Source organism: Phocoena phocoena, chromosome 4, assembly GCF_963924675.1.
Source record: "Phocoena phocoena chromosome 4, mPhoPho1.1, whole genome shotgun sequence".
In the NCBI taxonomy this organism is placed as follows: Eukaryota; Metazoa; Chordata; class Mammalia; order Artiodactyla; family Phocoenidae; genus Phocoena; species Phocoena phocoena.
The window spans coordinates 121,073,285-121,096,673 of record NC_089222.1 but is presented as its reverse complement, the minus strand read 5'-3'; the positions used below and the strand labels follow the sequence as shown (position 1 = coordinate 121,096,673).

At 34.1% G+C, this 23,389-nt stretch overlaps 1 protein-coding gene across 2 annotated transcripts in view; it reads left to right on the top strand.

Annotated features, from left to right (window-relative positions):
• Positions 1-20,595: 20,595 nt before the first annotated feature.
• Positions 20,596-23,389, top strand: part of TMPRSS15 (transmembrane serine protease 15) — a 129,090-nt gene continuing 126,296 nt past the window's right edge. The window contains exon 1 of one of the 2 annotated variants that reach the window (XM_065877042.1): positions 20,596-20,851. In XM_065877042.1, the coding sequence (XP_065733114.1) occupies positions 20,707-20,851 (145 nt within the window). In that variant the 5' untranslated portion in view covers positions 20,596-20,706. The remainder of the gene's footprint in view (positions 20,852-23,389) is intronic. The other variant, XM_065877043.1, reaches the window with a different exon arrangement.

The window sequence follows — 23,389 nt, the reverse complement described above, 5'->3', positions numbered from 1 at the left end:
TGGCCGCACCCTTAGTTCTCCCTCCAGGGATCGAACCTGGGCCTACGGCAGTGAAAGCTCAGAGTCCTAACCACTGGACATCCAGGGAATTCCCTATTTTTCAAATTTTATCAATGAAAATGTACAGTGTTATAATGATAGAAATCTTTGGGAAGAAGGAAATAATATAAGCTGAGTTCAACAGACCTTAATAATGGAACACATTTTATTGAGATGGCCAATTTATCAGAAAGGATGTTTTAATAAAACCAAGAAATAGAAAGTCTTCTAATCAGAGAGCAGAAGTCATTGAATTCAACTCCTCATGGAGCCTCTTGCTACACATCACAACACTGCACAGTCGAGCACCTCTCTGTGGCCACATCATCTGAATTCTGAATCTACCACTTACTTGCTAAGCAACAGTGGAAGAGTGAATTAACTTCTCTATTCCTTGATATCTCCCTCCGTATAAAGGGAATTATATTAATTCCTACCTTATAGAATATATATGAAGATTAAATGAGGTTGTATCTGTGAAGTACAAGTACTTAGGTTATCTGTATACATAGTAGCTAAACAAGAGTTTGTAAAATAAAGCAATTGTGTGTCCTTGAAGCTAGAAAGGAAAACAAAGACCATTACAGAAAAAGGTATGCAGAGTTAAAAAAGTTTTCCTGAAAATATTTAGGGAGGGAATAAATATGCGAATGAAAAGAGATATTTTGTTAACATTTGTCATATTTATAACATTGAGTTTGGTGCAGAGCCAAAAATCAATGTTACTGTCTTTCTCTTTTCCCACCCCAAAATATTATGCTTCATTGTTATGTTTCATTCAGGTTATTAAAGGCTTTTAACACCAAGCCTGCTTGAAGATCAGAATACTGATGTATCTGAATCATCAAAATATGTAAGAAAATTGTGTACAAGTATATTTGGAAGATTTTTTTAAGCTTTTTTTCCCTGAATGTGGTATAAGGCAAAACAGTTTTCCAGTAAGATAATATTATCACAACATTTGAAACTTTGAGAAGTTTCTTCTCAAAGTTGGAGAAGTTCTTATCTGTATATATATTTAAATTTCTTAAATGATTTACCTATGTAACTACATAAGTAGTTGCTAAAGATTAAGATATATCTTATGATTCACATACCATAGAAGACAATGACAGAAACAGACACACCCCAGGAGAAACTGAAAGGAACATAGCTTCTCCAACAACAGAGATGTTTTAGGTTACTGGTGGAAGCCTTTTGCTCAATAAAGATTTACATTATGGGACTTCCTTTCTTACTATCTCTTGAGTTTTAAATTATTTTTTTGAAGTGTAAGAAATATTACAATCTATGCAGATTTCCTTTAAGCTGCATTCAAAGGAAAGACAGCAGATAAGTTTTGAAAACCTACTAGCCATAATTTTAAATTCAGATTTGACTGTGGAGTCCTACCAGGCAGATTTGCTGATTACAACAAAACACGGATGGCCAAATCAATATGAATGAAAATTTTAATAAGAATACTTTTCTGCTGGCATGCAGCTACTTTACTCATTTTCTTGAAGAGATTTTAGTGTCGACATTCCAAAGATGTCTTCCTCTATTTTGGCTTCTTTGTGAACAGATACTATTCTGCATTGTATTAGTCATGTATTGCTAGGGATTTCTTTGCCTTTAAAATCTTTGGCATCTTACTTTTTTGACATTCTATTAAGGCTCATTGTTTAATTTTTTCATCCTTTCTAATGCTGTATTTACATCAAGAAAACATAAACAGCATGCAATTTAGTAAGTCACTCTTGCTTTTCTATACATCTTTTGTCTAGCTGTTGTATCCCCAGCCCTTTCCTACCGGGCTTATAGCTTATGGGCTTAGAGCTCGTAACTTTTCACAAAGCATAATGCACTCATGTGCAGAGTCCTTTGCATGAATCTGCAGAGTTGGCATTACTTAGGTCTGACTCTGAATTAAACCTATCAGGGACTTGCTTATTTTGTGTTTCTTATTTTAAGCAAAACAGCACCATGAGTTTTATGAATCAAAGGACTAATGAGCCCATCTGTCATATTTTGCAAGAATGCCTCAGTGAAGCACTTTTCTGACTTTAACTGGCACTGGGAAATTACTACATGTAAATAGACTCACTGAGATGTCAAAACAGGAGTGTAGAGTAAAGGAATGGCTGTATAGTTTTTCCACAGTGTTTGGTTGGGTTTAGAGCTTTGTTAGACTATTTGGAGAAGTCTGGGCGCTAGAGGTTAAGTAAGATGTTCAGGATATGAAGGGGGTGAAAAGGAGTATGAAAGGGCTGGAAAATAGAATCTTCTCTCAAGTTAGCAGAAGTTATGAGGTTTGGAAATTATTGCTGAGCTTAAAAGGAAGCCTAAAGAATAAACATGCCTCAGATAACACTATGAGTCTATTGGTGAAGAACATTTAAAATACTTGCTTTAGAGGTGGAAAATATAATGGCTTTCCATTTGAGAACTTGTGAAGGAACACGCTTTCCATTAAAATATTTAGGCATTTCTCCAAAGAAGATATACAGATTGCCAGCAAACATATGAAAGCATGCTCAACATCACCAATCATTAGAGAAATGCAAATCAAAACTACAATGAGGTATCACCTCGCACCAGTCAGAATGGCCATCATCAAAAAATCTACAAACAATAAATGCTGGAGAGGGTGCGGAGAAAAGGGACCCCTCTTGCACTGTTGGTGGGAATGTAAATTGATACAGCCACTATGGAGAACAGTATGGAGGTTTCTTAAAAAACTAAAAATAGAACTACCATACGACCCAGCCATCCTGCTACTGGGCATATGCCCTGAGAAAACTATAATTCAAAAAGAGTCATGTACCAAAATGTTCGTTGCAGTTCTATTTACAATATGCAGGACATGGAAGCAAACTAAATGTCCATCAACAGATGAATGGATAAAGATGTGGCATATATATACAATGGAATATTACTCAGCCATAAAAAGAAACGAAATTGAGTTATTTGTAGTGAGGTGGATTGACCTAGAGTCTGTCATACAGAGTGAAGTAAGTCAGAAAGAGAAAAACAAATACCATATGCTAACACATATATATGAAATCTAAAAACAAAACAAAACAAAGGTCTGAAGAACCTAGGGGCAGGACAGGAATAAAGACGCAGATGTAGAGAATGGACTTGAGGACACAGGGAGGGGGAAGGGTAAGCTGAGATAAAGTGAGAGAGTGGCATGGACATATATACACCACCAGATGTAAAATAGATAGCTAGTGAGAAGCAGCTGCATAGCACAGGGAGATCAGCTCGGTGCTTTGTGACCACCTAGAGGGGTGGGATTGGGAGGGTGGGAGGGAGATGCAAGAGGGAAGAGATATGGGAACATATGTATGTGTATAACTGATTCATTTTGTTATAAAGCAGAAACTAACACAGCATTGTAAAGCAATTATACTCCAATAAAGATGTTTAAAAAAATATTTAAGCAAACTCTTGATGCCTGGTTGAAACAATTTCTTCTTTAACTGAAGCACACTTGAATCTCCCCTTTTTGATTAGCTTTGTGATAATGCCTCCGTGAATTTTTAAGGAGGAAGAAGATGAAGATGAGGATGATATGGAACATCATTGAGTGATCATAATGTCTCTGGCATTATGCTAAACACATTGAGCCATAATTGGTTAACATCAGGAAAGACTTTCTTTTATAGATAATCAGTATTTTTGTTCTATAGATATATGTACCAGTGATGGTTCTATTAGGGAAGGAGAACCTTTGAGAAATATGGATTAAGAAATTCATTTTGGAGATTAGATTCTCCACAATTATGAAAGAATGCACAAAAGGAAAGATTAGAAAAAGTATGGTTGGAGGATCAGAGAAAAGTCACTAACAAGGAATCACAGACCAGAGTTAGTGAAAGCTATAGAAGACTGTTTCCTCTGCATTTGGGACGGGACAGGCTATAGATCAGCAGGATAGGTAATTTTGAATAAAATCTGTATCTAAAGTGAGAAAAATGAAAAATAAGTAAGAAACCATGAGGACAAACTGAAACCCACAAGGATAAACTAAAACCCATACCTGTCATTCATTGCTTTTCTTACTGTTTCTAATGCAACATGTAGCCTTAAGTGACCTGCAGAAGAAGCAGGGACCCTTCACCTTGGCACTACAGAGGAGCTTGACCCACAGCTTAAAGAACCAGAAGGAACTCTGTGCTGGCTGCAGCCCCAGGCTGAGATGAGCTAGCCAATCAGCAACAATGTGAAATCCACAGTGATGCCTGGAGCCATGGCATCAGCCTCCTAGTTTACTAGCTACTGTTTCACATCCACCTTCCAAATCTCACTCATTTCTTTTGGGGCCAGCCTGGCCTAGAACCCTACAGAGAAGGGCATTTGAAAAATCAAGTTAATTTACCTAAATTTACACATGTGAAACCACTGAGTTTACTGTTTAGACCTAGACTACTTGAATCTATTTCCTGAATCTGGTGTTTATTGGCTTTAATACCTTAGGCTAGTTACTCAAATGTTCTGTGCCTCAGTTTCCACACCTCTCAAGTGGGAATAATAGTAGCACCTAACCCACAGTGTTATTATAAGAATTAAATAAAATATACATGTAAAGTTCCTAGAATGACACATAGTGTAGTAAATGACCATTAAATGTAAGAAATTATCTTTGTGTTTTATCTCATTTTACTCTATTTAAAAAATAATCACATGAAATAAAGATCTGTTCCCAAATGACATGTTTCTTCTCTGAGTTAGACGATACTGTGATTTTTAAAAATCATAATACAACAAATATCAAGACTTCAAGGGTTTCACCTTCCCTTTATTGTCTATTAAGGGTAATACGTTGCTTTCAGCCCTCTGCCTGAAGGCAGAAACAACAATAGTGTGAGAAGTCTTTTGTTCAAAGCTGGCATTATAATTTTCAGTGGACATAACTGAAGAGATGTGTCAACAATAATTTTTCTTAGGGCAGTGAATGTTGAACTTAAAACATATGATGAAATGTACTTACAGTCTCCATGAGACTTAATCCATTATCTTTCTGGGCAAAATTTGATATCAGAAAAATGCTATTCAGACCTTAAACAAAGGAGCAAACTATTCCATAAATAGATTAAGGAGAAATACATTCAATATAGTGAGAGCACAATCCCCAAACAAAGTATGAAAATTGCATATGTTATCTATTTTTCTTTAATGAAATTGTGTAGTTATCTAACAAGAAACGTGCTGACCTCTGGCATCCCTAAATTAAAACACTAGGTAGAATTTGAATAGAACCCTACGAAAGGGAAAATTGTTATCTGACCAGGCAAAAGAATATCTGGTCTCAAAGGTGAACTTTTTCTGAAGTTTTCTCTTAATAGTTAGACAATTATTATACCCATTATATTGATGAGGAAACTGACAGGGAAATTAAGTAAAAACTATCCACAGTTTTACAGTTAGTAACAAGAAGCCAAGATTTGAACTAAAGAAGGAGGACTCAAAGTCAATGTTTTTTACAAAGCAATGCCATCCCTTCACAATCAGGATGGAGCAATGAAAACTGTGACCAAGGTCTTGGAACATAAAATTCCAGATTCTTCTACGCAAAGACCAAAAGCCGATTTGAAACATTTAATATACTGTACATTTTTATATCATTGCAGGTCACAGTAATCCTACATTAGTTCTGTTTCCTCAAATTGGTATTTATTAGTATTAATATTCTCAATGTTCACAACTATTAGTACGTAGCATTTCCCAGTATTAGTGGTATGGTATTCAATGGTATAGTGGTCCCAAGTCAGACGTTTAAAATAACAGTTAAAAAGAGAATTTCTGAGTTTCTCACGCAGCTTATTCTTTGAAAAGTCTGTGCTTTTAGAACTTCAATGTGCATATAAGTCACCTGGGCATCTTGTTAAAATAGAGATTCTTGGTAAATTATTCTGGTGAGATTCTGCATTTCTAACAAGCTTCCAGATATTTTTCAGAGACTAAACTTTGAATGGTAAAGATATAACCTCTTCACATCCTCTCTATATACCTCTCTGGGGAGAAAGAAAGCCCACACACCAGGAAACTCTTTGATTATATATTGCTGGCACTCACTGCAGTGGTGTCTCTAATGTAACTAAGACCCAGAGTGACATCTACATGGTGCACCCCACTGGCAGTATATTCCTCAGTGCCCAAGCCTGGCCATGCTATTTGTACTTAACAGGAAATCAGAGATCAAAAGCTGGTTTCATACAGCAGCAAGATCAAGTGTGCTTGTTATATATTACATAGTTTAATCCAGTATGGTGTCATAAAGGACAACATATCACTAAATCAAATTACTAGTTGTTTTAGGTGATATATGAGTTTTAATATGTGCAAGCTACTGTTGGTAATTGAGTTAGTATTCTATGCAACCACAAAGTGCCTTCCAATTACCTAACAAAAAAATAAAGAAAGGAAAGAGATTACAACAAAGCTAGATAATGGTGTTAAGGACTAAATGTTTGTGTTCCTCCAAAATTCATATGTTGAAATCCTAGCTCCCAATGTGACATTATTAGGAGGTGGGGGGGTCTTTGGGAGATGATTAGATCATGAGGTGAAGCTCTCATGAATGGGATTAGTGCACTTAAAAATGAGACCCCAGATTGCTCTCTTGCCTCTTCTGCCACATGAGGATACAATGAGAAAATGGCCATCTGCAACCAGAAGGGGGTCCTCACCATAACCTGATCATGCTGAGACCCTGAGCTCAGACTTCAGACTCCAGAATTGTCATAAATAAATTTCTATTGTTTATAAGCCACCCAGTCTATGGTATTCTGTTGTAGCAGCCTGAAATAAGACAAATGGTGACTTTAGCAATGCTGTTTAAGGTTGCTCTTACCGTAGACTTCGTGATGCTAAAACTGGCTAACATTTTCTCGTCTAAACCATTCATTGTATAAATGCAGAAACTAAAACTCAAACAACTTACTTGAGTTGTTTAAGATAATGTTATTAGCAAACTCAAGAAGGGAACTTTAGATTTTGACTTTTAGACTGGCGTTTAGGAAAGAAAAGCCTCCTATTTACATATACATACCTCCACTATTACTGTATCAGTCAGTATAGGCTAAGTTATGCTGCATTAGAAAATGACTCTCAGGTCTCAGCGACACACAACAAACACCCATTTCTTGCCCATGTTGCATGCCCAATTTTGGTCAGAGGTTGACAGAGCAGCCCTATCTGGGCAATTGCTTTTCTCATTGCACAGGGGAAAAATAATGACTTGTTTTTACTCATATTTCATTAGTCCAAAAAATCATAACATGACAGCATGTATTTTCTACTTGCAGGGAGGAACGCAGCAAAAGTCATGGTCAATCTTGATGTCAGTGGAGCAGAGAAGGATACTTTCCTACTAGGGTAGTATAAATAATATTTTTTAAATGATACAGTCCTCTACAATTACAAATGCTGCGAATTCTGTTGTTTTGGCATAGATCTAGTGTTTATAGTATACACTCAATAAACAGCCCATAGTCAGTCTATTTTCTTTCCCTGGTGGCTCCAATTTCAACAATGTTTTCTAGCAGAGATTGGTCAGGTTTATTTTGAAGTACTTAAATGAGAGTATTCTCTCCTGTGAACAAGAATACAGCTATATGTATTTTTTATAATTATTGAGAGGGTGCCATTTTCTTTGTATTAACAAGAGGTCACACATATGGCAACCCCGAAGCACAGGAAGGTTGACTCAAGCTTAAAGTTATAGCCCAGCCATCTGATGTATACAGGCAGATAATTCCACTCTCACAAAGTTGTGACCACTGTCATTTCTACCTATGTGACTATAAAATCATTGAGTCTACTTCACTGGCTGCAAAATGACATCATTCCAGCTGGTCACAGCAGATAAAAATAAGAGTTGCAGGAAAGAGCATAGGAGGACACTTTTCAGAATAACAGACTTAACTCCCTCATGCATAATTCACAGAAGCAGCGTATCCTTTAGACCCTCTCTTATGGATATTGTCTGCCAGCTGATACCAAATATTAAAGAAATTAATGGATGAAATGAAACCAGAGAGGATGGTGTGTTTGGGAGAGATGGAGAGAAGGTATGAATATCATGTGTAGTTACCTTTTAGCTAAAGAGAGAGACCAGGATGCAAAGTGACTGTTTTTCTTAAATTGTTAGGCAAGCTCAACTTCTCCCAACAACCCTGCTAGGAGAAGGTTGGCTTTTCAATTCTTTCTAACAGGTTCCTTGTGAAACGGATACAGCATTTTTGGCAATTATATTCCAATTATGTTTGTGTGTGTGTGAATATACGTGTGCTTGTTATTGTATGAATGTGTATGCGATTCTGAGTGTGTGTATGTATGTGTGTATGATTGTGTGCAGGTGCATGTGTATATGTGCTTATGTGTGTGCTGTCATGTGAGTCTGTGTGCATGTGTTTTTATATGTGTGTAGGCTGCAGTTCTGACTGATACATAAAGCTGTTTATGATGATAACATTCTCCTCATTCTTTTCTTTTTTTTGAAATTTTCATTGGAGTGTAGTTGATTTACAATATTGTGTTAGTTTCAGGTGTACAGCAAAGTGAATCAGTTATACTTATACATATATTCACTCTTTTTTCTTTTTTAGATTCTTTTCTCATATAAGCCATTACAGAGTATTGAGCAGAGTTCCCTGTGCTATACGGCAGGTTCTTATCAGTTATCTATTTTCTATATAGTAGTGTGTATATGTCAATCCCCACCTCACAATTTATCCCTCCTCCCCCTTATCCCCTGGTAACCATAAGTTTGTTTTCTACATCTGTGACTCTATTTCTGTTTTGTAAATAGATTCATTTGCACCATTTTTTTTAGATTCCATATATAAATGATATCATATGATAATTTGTCTTTCTGTGTCTGACTTACTTCACACAGTATGGCAGTCTCTAGGTCCATCCATGTTGCTGTCATTATTTTCATAATATGGATCAATTCACATTGAGCAAGATTAGTTCCTGACAATCTATTCGGATCATTGCACTGAAGAGTTTATTTTCTAGATCAGAAACACCTAGAGGATACAGACATTTGAGAGTGTTGCGGTCTTTTTTTATCACAGGGTTATTGAGTTTGAATTTAATTGAAGTGTGAACATAACAAGTCTTATTCAACGTAGATACTAACTTAGTAGTAGGAATCTTAAAAATGTTTCTAAAGTAGCGTATTTTTTAGTAGTCTTCTCTTGAAAAGAAATGCGGTAGCTATTTTAATTGCATTCCATTGTTTAATTGCACATTTTAACTACATAACTATGTTTGGGAATCTCTCTGTGACATCTCTGTTTATTCATTATCTTCAGAGACCTCCGTCAAGCTGTCATTGCACTTGCTTATTTGCTCTGGCAAAATTTTTATATAAGGGAGACGATAGTAGGATTATGTAAGGTGTTGGAATGGTTTATTTTTCCCTTATCTTCACAAAGTAGAGACTTTTTTATTGAATCTTTAATATCGTATTTTTGGTGAAAAGAGGTAAAAAATTTTAAAGCAGAAATATCAAATAAATGGTGATTAGGTTTACATGTCCAAAATCTTGAAACTATTTTTCAAGGCATTTTATGTAAAATTTGTCTGAAATGTTACAATCAACACGATTTTTTGATTATGGTTTATTCTATATCCACCCACTTCAAACTGCTACCTCACACAAAAACATTAATCCTACAATTAATCAAAATGTAAATTGATATGATCATTTTACCATTATCTTCAAAGAGATAGAAATTTGACTGGCATGGCTTATTTCAAATTAACGTGGTATGAGCAGGCTTTGTCTTCAGAACTAACATCTTAAAACCTCATTAAAGCAACATAAAGATCACAGAAAATGTGTCCACAGTAGATAAGTACATTCAAGGTACCAGCAGGATATAAATGTGTATATTCTTGAATGAATGAGCTTATCATGTCCAATAGCAAGAGATAAAGTCAAAAGCTCTGGATATTTTAAAGTCAAAACCAACAAGAAGACATTTTTAAAATGCTTTAGAATATGCTGCAAATAGTTTGTGACTTTATCAAAGGATTTCACATTTTGGCTAAATATTAGAACTTCACAAACTAAAGAATACCATCTCCACTTTGTTAATGGTATAGATAAATCATAGGGATCGAATGTCCTTTAGACACCATTGCAGACCAGGGAGATAGCAAACTGAGCTCTCAAAACAAATGCCTTATGTTAACAGTACATCCACACATGTCCACTGTCCAAAAGATGTTTAGGATGATCTGAATTTTAATCTAGGATATCCTGGAAAATTGAAGGTTACAATGGAGTATAAATACTGTAAAATCATAAGAATTAGAAAAATATTTTAAAGAAACTAAGAAAAAATAGAAATGATATCATAATAATGGCAGTCTATTAAGTTCAGAACTAATACATTCCTACACTGGAACACTTACTCATTGAAAAGAAAAATGTTATTAAAATATAGCAATTTTCAAATAAACAAGTGAGCACTTTCTAAAGATAGTTTTTTAAATCTTTTAAAAGTGCATCATGAATTATATTTAAATTCCTCATCAAAACCCATAGTTAAAGTTTATTATAAAAGTGAAGTAAAGAAGTAATAGGTTGATTAAATAACATAGATGTTTGTTTTCCTCTCACATATTAGCACAGATATAAAGGGCCAGGGCATGTGTCTGGCTCTGCCATTCACAAGTAGCTTCCAAGACCACTACTTTTCCCCATTTTATAAGCTTCAGGAAGAAAGAAAAAAAAATATAGCAAGGCTCCTTAAAGAGATGATCCAGAAGTTGCACATATAACTTTCTCTCATACCCCACTCTCCTGAAATTAATCACAAGGCCACATCTAAACTGAAAGAAAGCTGTTGTTCATGGCTCACAGGTAAAACTCAGGGAGTTCCATCTCTAAAAGGATGAGGGAGAATGAAAAGAGGGAAAGAGTGATCTCCACCACAGTTATGCTTATATAAATTTTTTCTTAGTTTTACATAATCTCTCCAATGATCTAGTGTAAGAAATCTCAATTAACATATATGTACCCTACTTAATTCCTTATGTCTAACCAACTTCACCAAACTCATGCCTCTGTCATTGACTTTGTCACCCTAAAATAATGACTTAACAGCAACTTGCAGTAGCAAGTTATTTTATTTTATTTTTAAGGTCAGTAGTCCCAACTCAGCAGTAGCAGCAAGAAACATTCATTAAACACATAATTCTGAATACATTACATTATTTAAGCAAAAGCTCACTACATATCTGGCCACTTTCATCTAGGAACTGACACTCAATAATAAAGGAGAAGTAAACAAAATTCATGTAAAGAAACTATGCATTTACCTAGTAAACAATATTACCAAAAGGGTTTATTTGGGTGATATCTAAAAAGGCATAGTCATAAAGTGAAGTGCAAAATTTTATGTGGGAATTTTGACGTCTGGATCAAAGCTGAAAACTTTAGTTTCCTTAACTAGATGGTCTCTTAATTTGATCTTATCTTTATTCTTTCAGTTAGAAAAGAAAAGAGGATGAGCTTTCTGAAACTGTTTTAATGACATGACAGTGAAAACTGCTTTAGCAAGTTAATGTGGAAAATTTGTTCTGTGGAAAAATTACAGCTTGACCAAAGACTTTGGTGATGATAACAGGGCAATTAGATAAAAAGCACTGGGAAATTTGACAAGTAGGCTGACTCCCTTTCAATATCAAAAAATCTTTTGACCTCCAGGCACTAAGATGATTAAAGTTCAAAAGTAGCATGGTGAGATGATAAATCCAGCCTTAGCTACAGATGTGGCCACCACAATAATATAAAATCATGGGGGTGTGAATTGGTTAGGATTCTGGATACATAGGGGGTTTCTTTGAAAATGACCTAAACTAGCAGGTGACAGGGAAGAATATACTGATATTTTTTCAAAGCTCCCTACTAACCAACTAAGATGCTATAAAAAGTGTGGTAACCCCTATGAGAAAAAGCCAATCTCTCCCAGCCTAGCTCATTTTTCTTTCCTGAAGTACAGGTCTATTTTTGAATACTGCCATGAATAGAGTTCTCTTTGGGAACAGTTAAGTGCTATGCAGTTCAGCATGTCCAGGTATAATACCTTTGATTCAAAAGTTTCATAATCCACTTTACAGACAAAAGTAGATTGGAGAGATATGCTTGGTGAGAGTGACTTTCATATGGCAAGGTAAGAAGCCACGTGTAGAGCAGGAACAAAGGATGAAGAAAGGGGAAGCATAATTTGCATCAACAAAGGGAAAGTAAATATAATTTCACTGTAGTCAGACAAGAGAAGGATAAAAAAAGCTGCACTGAGACTAAAAGGTCAATGGGAGAGATGAAGGAAAAGATCTTAAGAAAATGTTTGAAAAGACCTTGTCTCACACAGGTGATTTTTAGGTGAATCTCTGAAAGAAATCTGGGAAACAAAGACTTTTTAATGTGAAGAGACATAAATTATATACTTTCCTTTTGAAGGGACCATAAAAATCATAAACTAAGGAAATTTGAGAAATGAAAGTGATTTTAAGATCAATAACTTTGTCCTCCAGATGAGAAAACTGCAGCTCAATAAGAGGTTCGGTGAAATGTCCCAGGTTGCATAGGCAAGGTCCATGTCTATATGTAAAGGTGGGTGTACTGTCGATAGGACTAGTGCATTTTTCACATCACACCACCTTCTTTGAATGGCAAATACATTTTTTACTAATTCAAGAGATGCAGTTTTGCAATTTAAACAGAATATTTCAGTGTGTAACAACTTTAAAGGATTTCTTTTTATCATCAACCTAAAAGTAGTACAGGAATCCAACTCCTGTTTGATTGGACTGTTAAACGATGCAAGAGATTACTATAAATTGAAAGGATTTTTATTCTCTTCATTTTCAGTTTTCATGTATGTAGCCATTAGTAAACTAGTATTCACCTGAAAACATTGTCCCTAAATGAACTAAGTAATATTGTGTACTCAAATTTTTTCAGAGCCAGGAAGCTTTGGTATGACATCTAAACTAATTTTTAGGTATAGTTTAGTTGAATAAAATTGAAATAGTCTTTAGGTCAGAAATTATATTGGATGGACTTTTGTGTAAAGTCTGAATTGAAGCTGAAGATTAAAGCATCCTTCTCAAGAACCTAATTGAATGACTTATAAACCAGTTATAAGCTAGCCAAAATTCACCAGCAGGGGCAAAAAAAAGCCAGAAAAAAACAAAGAAAAAACAACAAAGTTCATGGCAAAAACTATATCCAATACAAGAATATTATGAAACTCAACATGGCTCTTTTTTCTATCTGTCATCTATAAACCCTATCCTCTCCACCAGTATTGCTGAAAAGAACTCCAAAAAAGTTCTAATTTTCATTAATATCCTGCAATTTGTAGAAAAGCAGGTCAAATTGGTGAGTCAGCAGCCTGAGAAAAGAGAAAATATCTCAGGACTAGCAACCCCTAGTAGCTAATGATGCTAGAGTATCTAAGTGGAGACAGGCAGAAAACCACAGGACCTTGTGATCTCTCAGTGCTATTCATCAATTTGTAAGAAAGAGTATGCAGCACAGGTGTACCTCACACACATTCACAAACAAAAAACCCCACATTAGTACAAAGGAACCTTTTGACAGGGTGTTTGGTAAAATTGCAGAAGAGAGAAAGGAATGTGAGCCATCATACAAAGGGGGTATATAGCCTCCTATGGGTTACTTCTCCTCTCTCAACACCTTTCCCCAGCCCCTCAGTTTACAAAAAGTAAAAAAACAGATCATATGCATTCCTCAAACTGTTGTTCATACAAAAGCACGGAGAATTCACCCACTCTATGGGAAAGCCATGGGAAAGAGCCTAAGAGAACTAAATAAAGCATGAACCAAACAAAAAGTAATAGCAAGGCAGCCATGCAAATATACCTCAGAAGGAAAGAAGGAAGGAAGGAAGGGAGAAGGGAAGAGATTAGTTTATAAAATGTTGCCCAAAACTTTGATTCTAGAAGCAAATTCAACAAAAGGAAAGTTTTCTACAGTACTATTTATTATAAAATAAGTTAATAAGAAAATAAGTTGAAGACAATAATAAGATAATAAAACACAGAAGTGGTTAAAAGAGAAAGATTATGATTTAAAAACCCAATTGCAATCTGAATCAGCAGCATGATACAAACTAACAATAAATTACAAACAACAGAAAACAAAAAACCCAGAGTTGAATATCGTATATAATTAAAATGTATAAGGGAGTTACAGATATGGTAACAATTAGGAGAAATGTATAAATAATATAAAGAAATAACTAAGAGAATCCAACCTAAAAAAATTGGACTCCAACCCCCAGTAAGACATCTAGTAGATTGAACAACAAACAATTTCAAAATTTTAATAAAGGAAGGCTAATTTTTAAATGAAGTGGAAACTGAAAAAGGTACACAACATTCCAAGAAAACTCAATTCAGAATAATCAATGCTAAATTATTTACTATTGAACCTCATGTATGAAACAAGAATTCTCTAGGCAATCAAGCAGATATAAAACATGTCACATAGAGAAATAAGATATGGAGTTTGCTTTAGACATTTTCCCAATTATGTTCTGTGTCAGAACGACAATATTAGAAAAATATCTTCAGAATTCCAAGGAAAAAAATAAACTTGTCATTTTCCCATGCATATAATCCCCAGAAAAGTATCATTCAAGTATAAAAGAAAGAGGAAGGTTTCTCACATATGAATAAACTCAAGGAATATATAGAATCCATCAGCCCTAAAAATAACACACACAGAAAAACTGGCTGACAATGATGATGCACATGCAATCAGAAGATGAAAGAAAGTCATAAAAGAAGGTTAGTTCAATACTTGGTGTCAGAGAATAGCAGAGGAATACCTACAAGCTTCTGAGGGAAAGATGATATGGCACCACAATTTTACATCCCATCAAATTTTTCTTCAAGTGTCAAAACTATAAAAAATAATACCTAGTGATCTAGAATTACAGTATCTAAGGATTCTCATTGACAAAGATGTCTAACAATATGTAAAGACCTACTCTTTTTTTCACCCCATAAGATGTTTATCAAAGTCCTCAGATATTTCACAAAGAAAGATTACTGTCCCTTGTAACACCTAAATATAAAGACTTATCAATTAGGTTTTAGAATACTGTGTTGACATTATATGAAAAGTCAAAGAAAAACATACCAGCCTTGGAGACAAGCAGATGTGTATTTCATACAGCTCTGTCATCCTTGAACCAGGAATCGTAGGAGTCACCTAAGTGTTAATTGACTGACTATACTGGAGTATTTGGACACATTTTCAGAGAAAAATATCATCTGTAGAATATCCAAAAGTATTATTGATGAGTAATATTGATTTTCTTGTTTTATATTATTTTTTTAATTTAATCTTTATTCAAGAAATGTGTCCAATAACAACCCAGTCACAGGAATTTATAAAAAGATGAAAACTATTGGGAGTTTCTCACATTATGCTGAATAGTGGAAGAAATGTTTATAAATGCCCAGGGCCTTAATCTTTAGAGATTGTTTGCAGTTACTACAGCTACATAGGACAGTCAGAGTATAAAATCACACTGAGCAAATGAATAGACTATGTTATGCACCATGATTCTTAACTCTCTGGTCCTTATGCTTCAATAATATTGACAAGAGCTTATACACTCTTAATTTTCTTAGTTTCCAATTCTTATCCTTTCATTCATTATAGGCTAAAATACATATAATCTCCCCTAGGAGTCTCCAAAAGTTCAATATTGGCTCTACCTACTCTATTTTTCACTATCTTCAAGTATCTTCCTACTTCATTATTCACTTAACTGGAATGTGTCATTCCCATCATTGAACTGGTCACAATTTTGAGTTCCTCACTGAAAGCTTCATTCAGAGTATTAATGATGTTGACCTATCCAGAGCTACATATTCTCTTCATTGATCATACCAGATATTTGTTCTTACTTATTTGTTTCTACTTCATCTAGATCATTTTAACTTATATGGTTAAGTTTTTAAATATATGTTTAAAATAAATATTTTACTCTCCTATAAATATTCAATGACTGACTTAAGGGGGCTGGTTCTGTGACTTCCACGTTTCTCAAAGTAGAAAGTTCTATGCATAAAGTTTTTTAAATTTACTTGTTATTTAGTAAAGATGAAACCAATACAGAGACATCAATCATATGCTTTCCCTTTCCCTTTATATATATAGATAGATATAGATATAGATATAGATATAAAGTGAAGAATATATATATATAAAAGAAGAATGCAGAAAACTATTAACTTATATGTCTTAATCATCTAACTCTGTCAAGTTAACATGGTTCACTAATTTATTTCAAAAATTTTAAGAGAACTGACACAATTCAAATACAGTTGAAGTCCCCTTGGTTGGTATTTCATTCCCATACTATCCAATCCCATCCCTACCTAGAAGTAATCATGATACTGAAGTTTTTATTTACCATTCCCATGTAAACTTTTATTACATATAACTGCATTACTAAACAAATTATTTTCTATTTTGACTTTAAATAGTGTAACACTGCATATATTCTTCTGCAACTTGTTTCTTGTTTTTTATTGAAATATAATTGACTTACAATATTATGTTAGTTTCAGGTGTACAACATAGTAGTTGATTTCCAGTCTCATAGTACTGTGGTCAGAAAAGATCCTTGATATGATTTCAATCTTCCTAAATTTAATGAGACTTGTTTTGTGACCTAGCATGTGATCTATCCTGGGGAATGTTCCATGTCACTCGAAAAGAATGTGTATTCTGCTGCTTTTGGACAGAATACTCTATCTATCTATCTATCTATCTATCTATCTATCTATCTATCTATCATCTATCTATCAACTATCTGATGATGGGCAGGGCCAGATCCTGGGGTATAGCTTGTTTCTTTGTGTAAAAGTTTGTTTATTATTTCCAAGCTGGTACACAGAGCTCCAGTTTGTACACTTTTAACTTGTGTATAATACTTTATTATTTAAAAAGTACAATTCATTTTCCTATTGATGGACACAAGTTTTCTCTCTATTTTGTGGGGTTTAAAATAGTGTTGTAACAAATATCATCTCATAGCCTGCAACTGTTAGAGTTTCTCTAGGATGTATAGTTAGTAGACTAATTCAGGGGTCAAATTATATATGCATATTTAGTTTTGATAGATATTACCAAATTGCTCTTCTATATGATTATTTGAATTTTCTTTCTCACAAGTGATGAATGCCACTGCTTAGTAATACTAAGGATGTTAATTGTTGCTAGTATATTTGAGGTCAGTAATATTTCACTTTTTATTTTAATTGGAATTCCATAATTACTACTGAAGTTGACCATCTACTAAAAGTGAGAACCTATAGAAATTTGTGTGATCATGTTTTATTTCCGTATTGTTTGTTTGGGTTTGTGTTTTTTTTAATTGCCTGCTGTTTGTCTTTTATGTGTTAATTAGTAGAAATTCTCCATGAATTATGGAAAATGTTTTTCAGTTGTAAACTATAAGGGTACTTCCCACATAGGCTCTTTTCATCTCTGCAAGCTGAGGGCAGAGTTTCATGAATGTTCTATGCACACACAGGGTAAGCTGAAAGTAGGAGAGTTAAAGCCCCATAAGCTACTCTGTACCAGTGAGCAAGGCTATTTGATTAATAAACATCCCTGCCTCCTTGCGCATTAATTGTGGTAATCCTGAGGACTTTTCTCTCTGTCTCATGCAGCAGTCCCCAGCAGGATTATGTTCCTGAGATTATGGTAGTTTCCGGCTTGATTACATACTTTTATTGTCTTTATTTTCCCCACTTTTCACTTCCCAACTCATTTCATGGACTTTCCATGGATTACCTTCCAAATAAATTTCAGAAACTCATACAAAAATCTTTGTTGCACTTCTGTTCTGTTGTAGCCAAACAAAAATATACACAGTAAAAAAAGAAAAGAAAAAAAAAAAGGAAACAATCCGTTTTGTGTCTTGTTTTTACTTTCTTTTTATATCTTTTGTTTAAAAATCACTCAGTGTTATTATTGCCTAAATTTATCAATATTCTTCTACCTAGTTCATCCTTTTATTTTTTAATAAAATTAAAAATGTTTATTCTTTTTTAAAAACTCCTTTAGTATCCCACATCAGGAGGACATCTTCCTACGTTTTCTTCAAACTTTTTTCTGTAGTTTTTCATTATATTTAACCCACCTGGAATTTATTTTTCTTCATGATGTGAGATAAGGATCTAATTTTATTTATCCTGAGATGAATAACCTGCTGACCCAGCATCATTTGTTGAATAGCCATCCTTGTCTCACGTATTGGTAAGACTATCTTTTTGACATGTGAAGTTTCCACATATGAATCAGGATGTTTGTGGGATCTTTATTCTACTGAGATATTTTTCTACCCCTGGACCAATACCACTCACTATTATTATAACTGCTTAATGAGTTTTGTTATATGATATGCCAAGTTCCATTTTATTTTAGTAAATTTTTCAATTTCAGGACATATGATTTATCCGTTTTTCACATTAACCTGTTTGTTTTATTTCATTCTGTCCTTTACAAATTAATGCCTTTTTAAAGGAAAGCTATTCTTCCACTCATTTATTTGAACATATTAAGTATAATCACTTAAAACATATAAGTTAAGGAAAATTTATAATATGAATGCTGATTTCATTTCTGAACATAAGTATATATATATATATCTTTTATTTTCAATCTTATGTTTAATATATTATTGTCCAGTGTTTGGAGCATAGTATGTGAACTCATTTTGTTATATTCTCCTTCCCTTATATAAAGTCAAAATAAAACAAAGTTCTACTCGATTTCCTGAAAGCAAATATGCTTCACCTGCATCAGCTATAATGAAGAAAACAGTCATTGTACTTCCATATTCTTGGCTCCCCAAATTCAAGTGTCATTCTCCAGGCTCCCATTGTATGGGAGGGTCTCACCTATTACTAGGATATAAATAAGATAAAGCTCTCCCAACTCCACCAGTGATGTCTCTCATTTCATGTGTATTTTAAAGGGATTAAGAATACAGTTAGTATTAATTCAGTTAAATAAAAAATATAAATACATTCCATGACATACCTTTATTTATTTATATTTCACTTTTTACCAGCAAGGCTTTCAGAGAGCAACATGTGGTTCTTTTCCTTCAAGAGTGAAGAAAAAACAAACATGGCTCTTGCTTATTTTAGCCAATTATAAAATGCCACAATTTCAGCACATTAACCTCTGACCTAGTATTTCCTTATCTCTGGCCAGTTTTACTTGCCAGAACAAGAGGTAAATTGGTTTACTTCAGAACAGGTTTGGTTTTATTTATTAATTTTTAATTCTAAACTCGTTATTCAAAGTGTGGAAGTTCCCATGATAAACTGTACTTTAATTATCAGAGAACAGTCCTGGTTTTCCCATAACCACAGTTATGAGTGTGGAATTTTCAACATGTCCTCTTGTTATTATTGGCTTTTTTTTTTTTTTCGGTACGCGGGCCTCTCACTGTTGTGGCCTCTCCCGTTGCGGAGCACAGGCTCCGGACGCGCAGGCTCAGCGGCCATGGCTCACGGGCCCAGCCGCTCCGCGGCATGTGGGATCCTCCCAGACCGGGGCACGAACCCGTGTCCCCTGCATCGGCAGGCGGACTCTCAACCACTGCGCTACCAGGGAAGCCCTATTGGCATCTTTAGAAAGATAAAGTCCTGGTCAAGTGAGTAATGTTTTCCCCACCCAGAATACTTTCTTAAAATAGAAAAAAAAAATGCTTAATTCCTCTCACAGCTGCTACTCCTGTTCATTGATAACTACATGAGGCCATAAAAAGTTGGCATATGAAGCCTTGTTTCAGTGGACTTTCCTTTAGGTTAGATCAATACTCCCTTACACTGCATAACTTCACATGGGTGATGTAATGAAGATTACAAAATTTGTGATTGTTTCAATAAGAAAAATAAATATATGTATATATATATATATGTGTGTGTGTGTGTATACAGAGATACAGAAAAAGAGAGAGAAAGTGGGATAGAGGGAGGGTGGGAAGAGAGTTTAAGTATTAATATATATGTTAGGCTTTATATATATATATATATATATATATATATATATATATATACACACATACACACACATATGTGCTTAAAATTTATCTTTAGAATGTCTACACCTACATAAAACAGGAAAAAATGCCTTAATAATGACTTGAGTCAGAGGGTGGAAGGTTGATCTGTTAGGGACTGTTTACAAATGTCATGTGCATGTGCCCAATGATTAATTTGACTATCATGAACTTCATATTTCTTCTACCAGTTATCAAAATGATAAAGTATCATTTTTGTTTACAACATGCAGTTAACATCATTCACACTGACAACTGGCCTGTTCAGGTGATTAACATTTACAACTCTAAGCTTCTCTGTACTCACTAATATCTTTTTAAACATTAACTGCACTTTTAAAGCTACTTAATGTATAGAGACATAATGTTGCCAAAGGGACATACACAACTCATTTACACTGACTAGTAAGACTAGTGTAGATTTGTTTGACAAGTCTTCTTGGAAAACTTGAGAGCTTGTGCTCTTCAGTTGGTGAAGCTTCTATGCTCTCTCAGAGCCCTTAGAGTAGCAAACCTTCAAAAACCAAAGATGGGCTCAAAGCGAAGTGTACCCTCAAGGCGCCGTTCTCTCAGCACCTATGAAGTCATGTTTGCAGCTCTCTTTGCCATATTGGTGATGCTCTGTGCTGGGTTAATTGCAGTGGCCTGGCTGTCAATCAAGGGATCAGAAAGAGGTAAGTCACATAGACCTGGCTATAGAAAAGTGCTCTCAGATGAATGTATACACTTTAATCTCCAGAATCCTGCCAGCATATTGTATGCATTGCTGTGCTTTCATGGCAAGGTATTTATATTGCATCCAGATGCTTCACCGTAGTTTACTTCATAGAATTTTTTTTAACATGATATATAATTTGGATTTTAATTCAGAATTCAAACATGAGACTAAGTTTTTAAAACAGAAAATGATAATGTTCTCAGTTCCAACATATAATAAAGTAGGTTCATAGCCTGTGGGTCTGTTCTGATAGAATTTAAGTCATAAACCTATTCAAACATTGTTGACCATAGAAGAAGATAAGTAGGCCAAGTTAAAGAAAAAATATTGTTTATTTCTAGAGAATTATATCTTTATTCTCTTATTAGTACAACAATTTGAATTGCAACAGTATAAGGCAACTTGAATGTAATTGTGGATTTATAAAGATCTCAAGTTGCCTGAGTAGCAATTTGTGATTGACAGAAAGAAAAAAGAAAAGGTAATTCTTATTTAGAGCTAAATTACCTGTACCAACTGCTTTTAAAAGATCTCCAATTGTATTATCTTGTTACAACAAACCTATGAGTTAGTTTTTATTGTTACCCTCCTTTTATAGGTGAAAAATCAGAGACAGAGAATTTAGGTAACTTGCTTAAATTTGCAACATTGCCAGGTGGTGCAAACTAGACAGTCCAACTTTAGAACTTGTGCTCTTCTTTACCATTTATTCATTTCTAAGATAATTTTTAAAAAATGGCAGCATAGCAGAAACTTGGGTATTAGATTTATTTTTTCTGAGAACATTTTCACCTTTTTTTAAAAAAAAATGATGAATTATATATAGGCATATTAATTCCTTCTGAAAACTCTCAGGGCAAAACGTTTTATATGTGAGTGATTTTGGTTTTACCAAGAAAACAAAATGCTCAACCTTTGAGTTAGTTCTTTTCCCTTAGTAAATAAGTAAATTAGAATGTAATAAATATGATTTATAGTTTTATAAAATAAGTCCAATATAATTTCTGGTTTATTTAACTACTATAGCTACATACAGGAATATATTTTAAAGAGAAAGAAAGCTTGTGATATTTTATATAATTATAAGAACAATTTAATAAATTATAGAAATTCACTGAGACTTTTAGAAAAGAGGCTGCTTTGGTCTTACTTAAATACTGTGAATAACTTCAAGGATATGTAATTATTTGGAAGTCTATTGGAAGTCTTGATGCTCAATAAAAATACAAAAGTTAGTTATTTTACCAGAAAAATAAATATTTATAAATGTTAATATGATTTAATTGTGAACAACTGAATATAAGAAGGGATTTGAGATAGGCAATAATAGAACACTAGAGGATATAAGACATTCTACTTTCAGTACATACTTTTACTTTAATACACTCTTAACACTTTTTATTGGAAACCATTGTAGACTTTTAAAAAGTTGCAAAAATTGTAGACATTCATCCAGCTTCCCCTAATGTCAATATCTAATACACACATAGTATAATTGTCACAACCAAGAAATTAACATTGTTACAATGTTATTAACTGAACCAAAACTTTATTCAACTTTCACCAGTTTTTCCACTAATGTTTTTACCTGTTCAGAAGCCAGTGCAGATTCCAACACTGGGTTTAGTTATCATGTTTCCTTAGTCTCCTCCAATCCATGACAGTTCCTCAATCTTTCCTTGCCTTTCACTTTTAAATATGCAAGTCTAAATGTTATTTTGAATGTTTAAAAAACAAATGAATTAGTATTAATAATATGTTACATCAATTATGCAATGATAACTGTATAGATGAAGTGCAAGTTTATTATTTAAAGTATTAATTCTACAGTTCCTTCTGGACTGGGAGATTTGTGTCAATATATGACAGATCTTGGGTTCTGAAGTCAGTCAATCCTTTTTCTAAATTCCAGATCTGTAACTTTTATCACATTGGGAAATTTTCTTAGTGAATCTAAGCCCAAATTTCCCCATCTGGGAAAAGAAGAAATAACATCTTCGCATACCAGGTCAATGCATCATTATTATTACATTTACTAATGATTTCATCATTGTGTGGGTTTCACCTGAAGCAATTCATTTTAAATATAAATATATATGCAAAGAAAATAATCTCATAATGGGATTGTACTGGCCTTAGTGGCACATTTTATTTCCCATGTTTGTATTCAGTTTGTTAGCTTTTTTCTTATATTGTTTCATATTGAGATAATAAATTTTCTGCAGCATTCTCAATAACTTCTCCAGTAATGACAGTCTCCATCTAATGGCAAAAGGTCATACATGCCAATTTTATAATTATTAGAATGAGAGAAGTAGTTTCAAAGCTATGCTCCAAAGTAATACACACACTGAAATCTTCACAGCAATCCACATGTAGAAAATGAGCAGTGTCCCTTGATGCCAGGTGTTCAAGAAGTATCTGAAAGTAACTACAAAAGTTTTAATGGTCCACTTCTCACTATGTTTCCCTGAATCAGTTCCCATAATTGGTG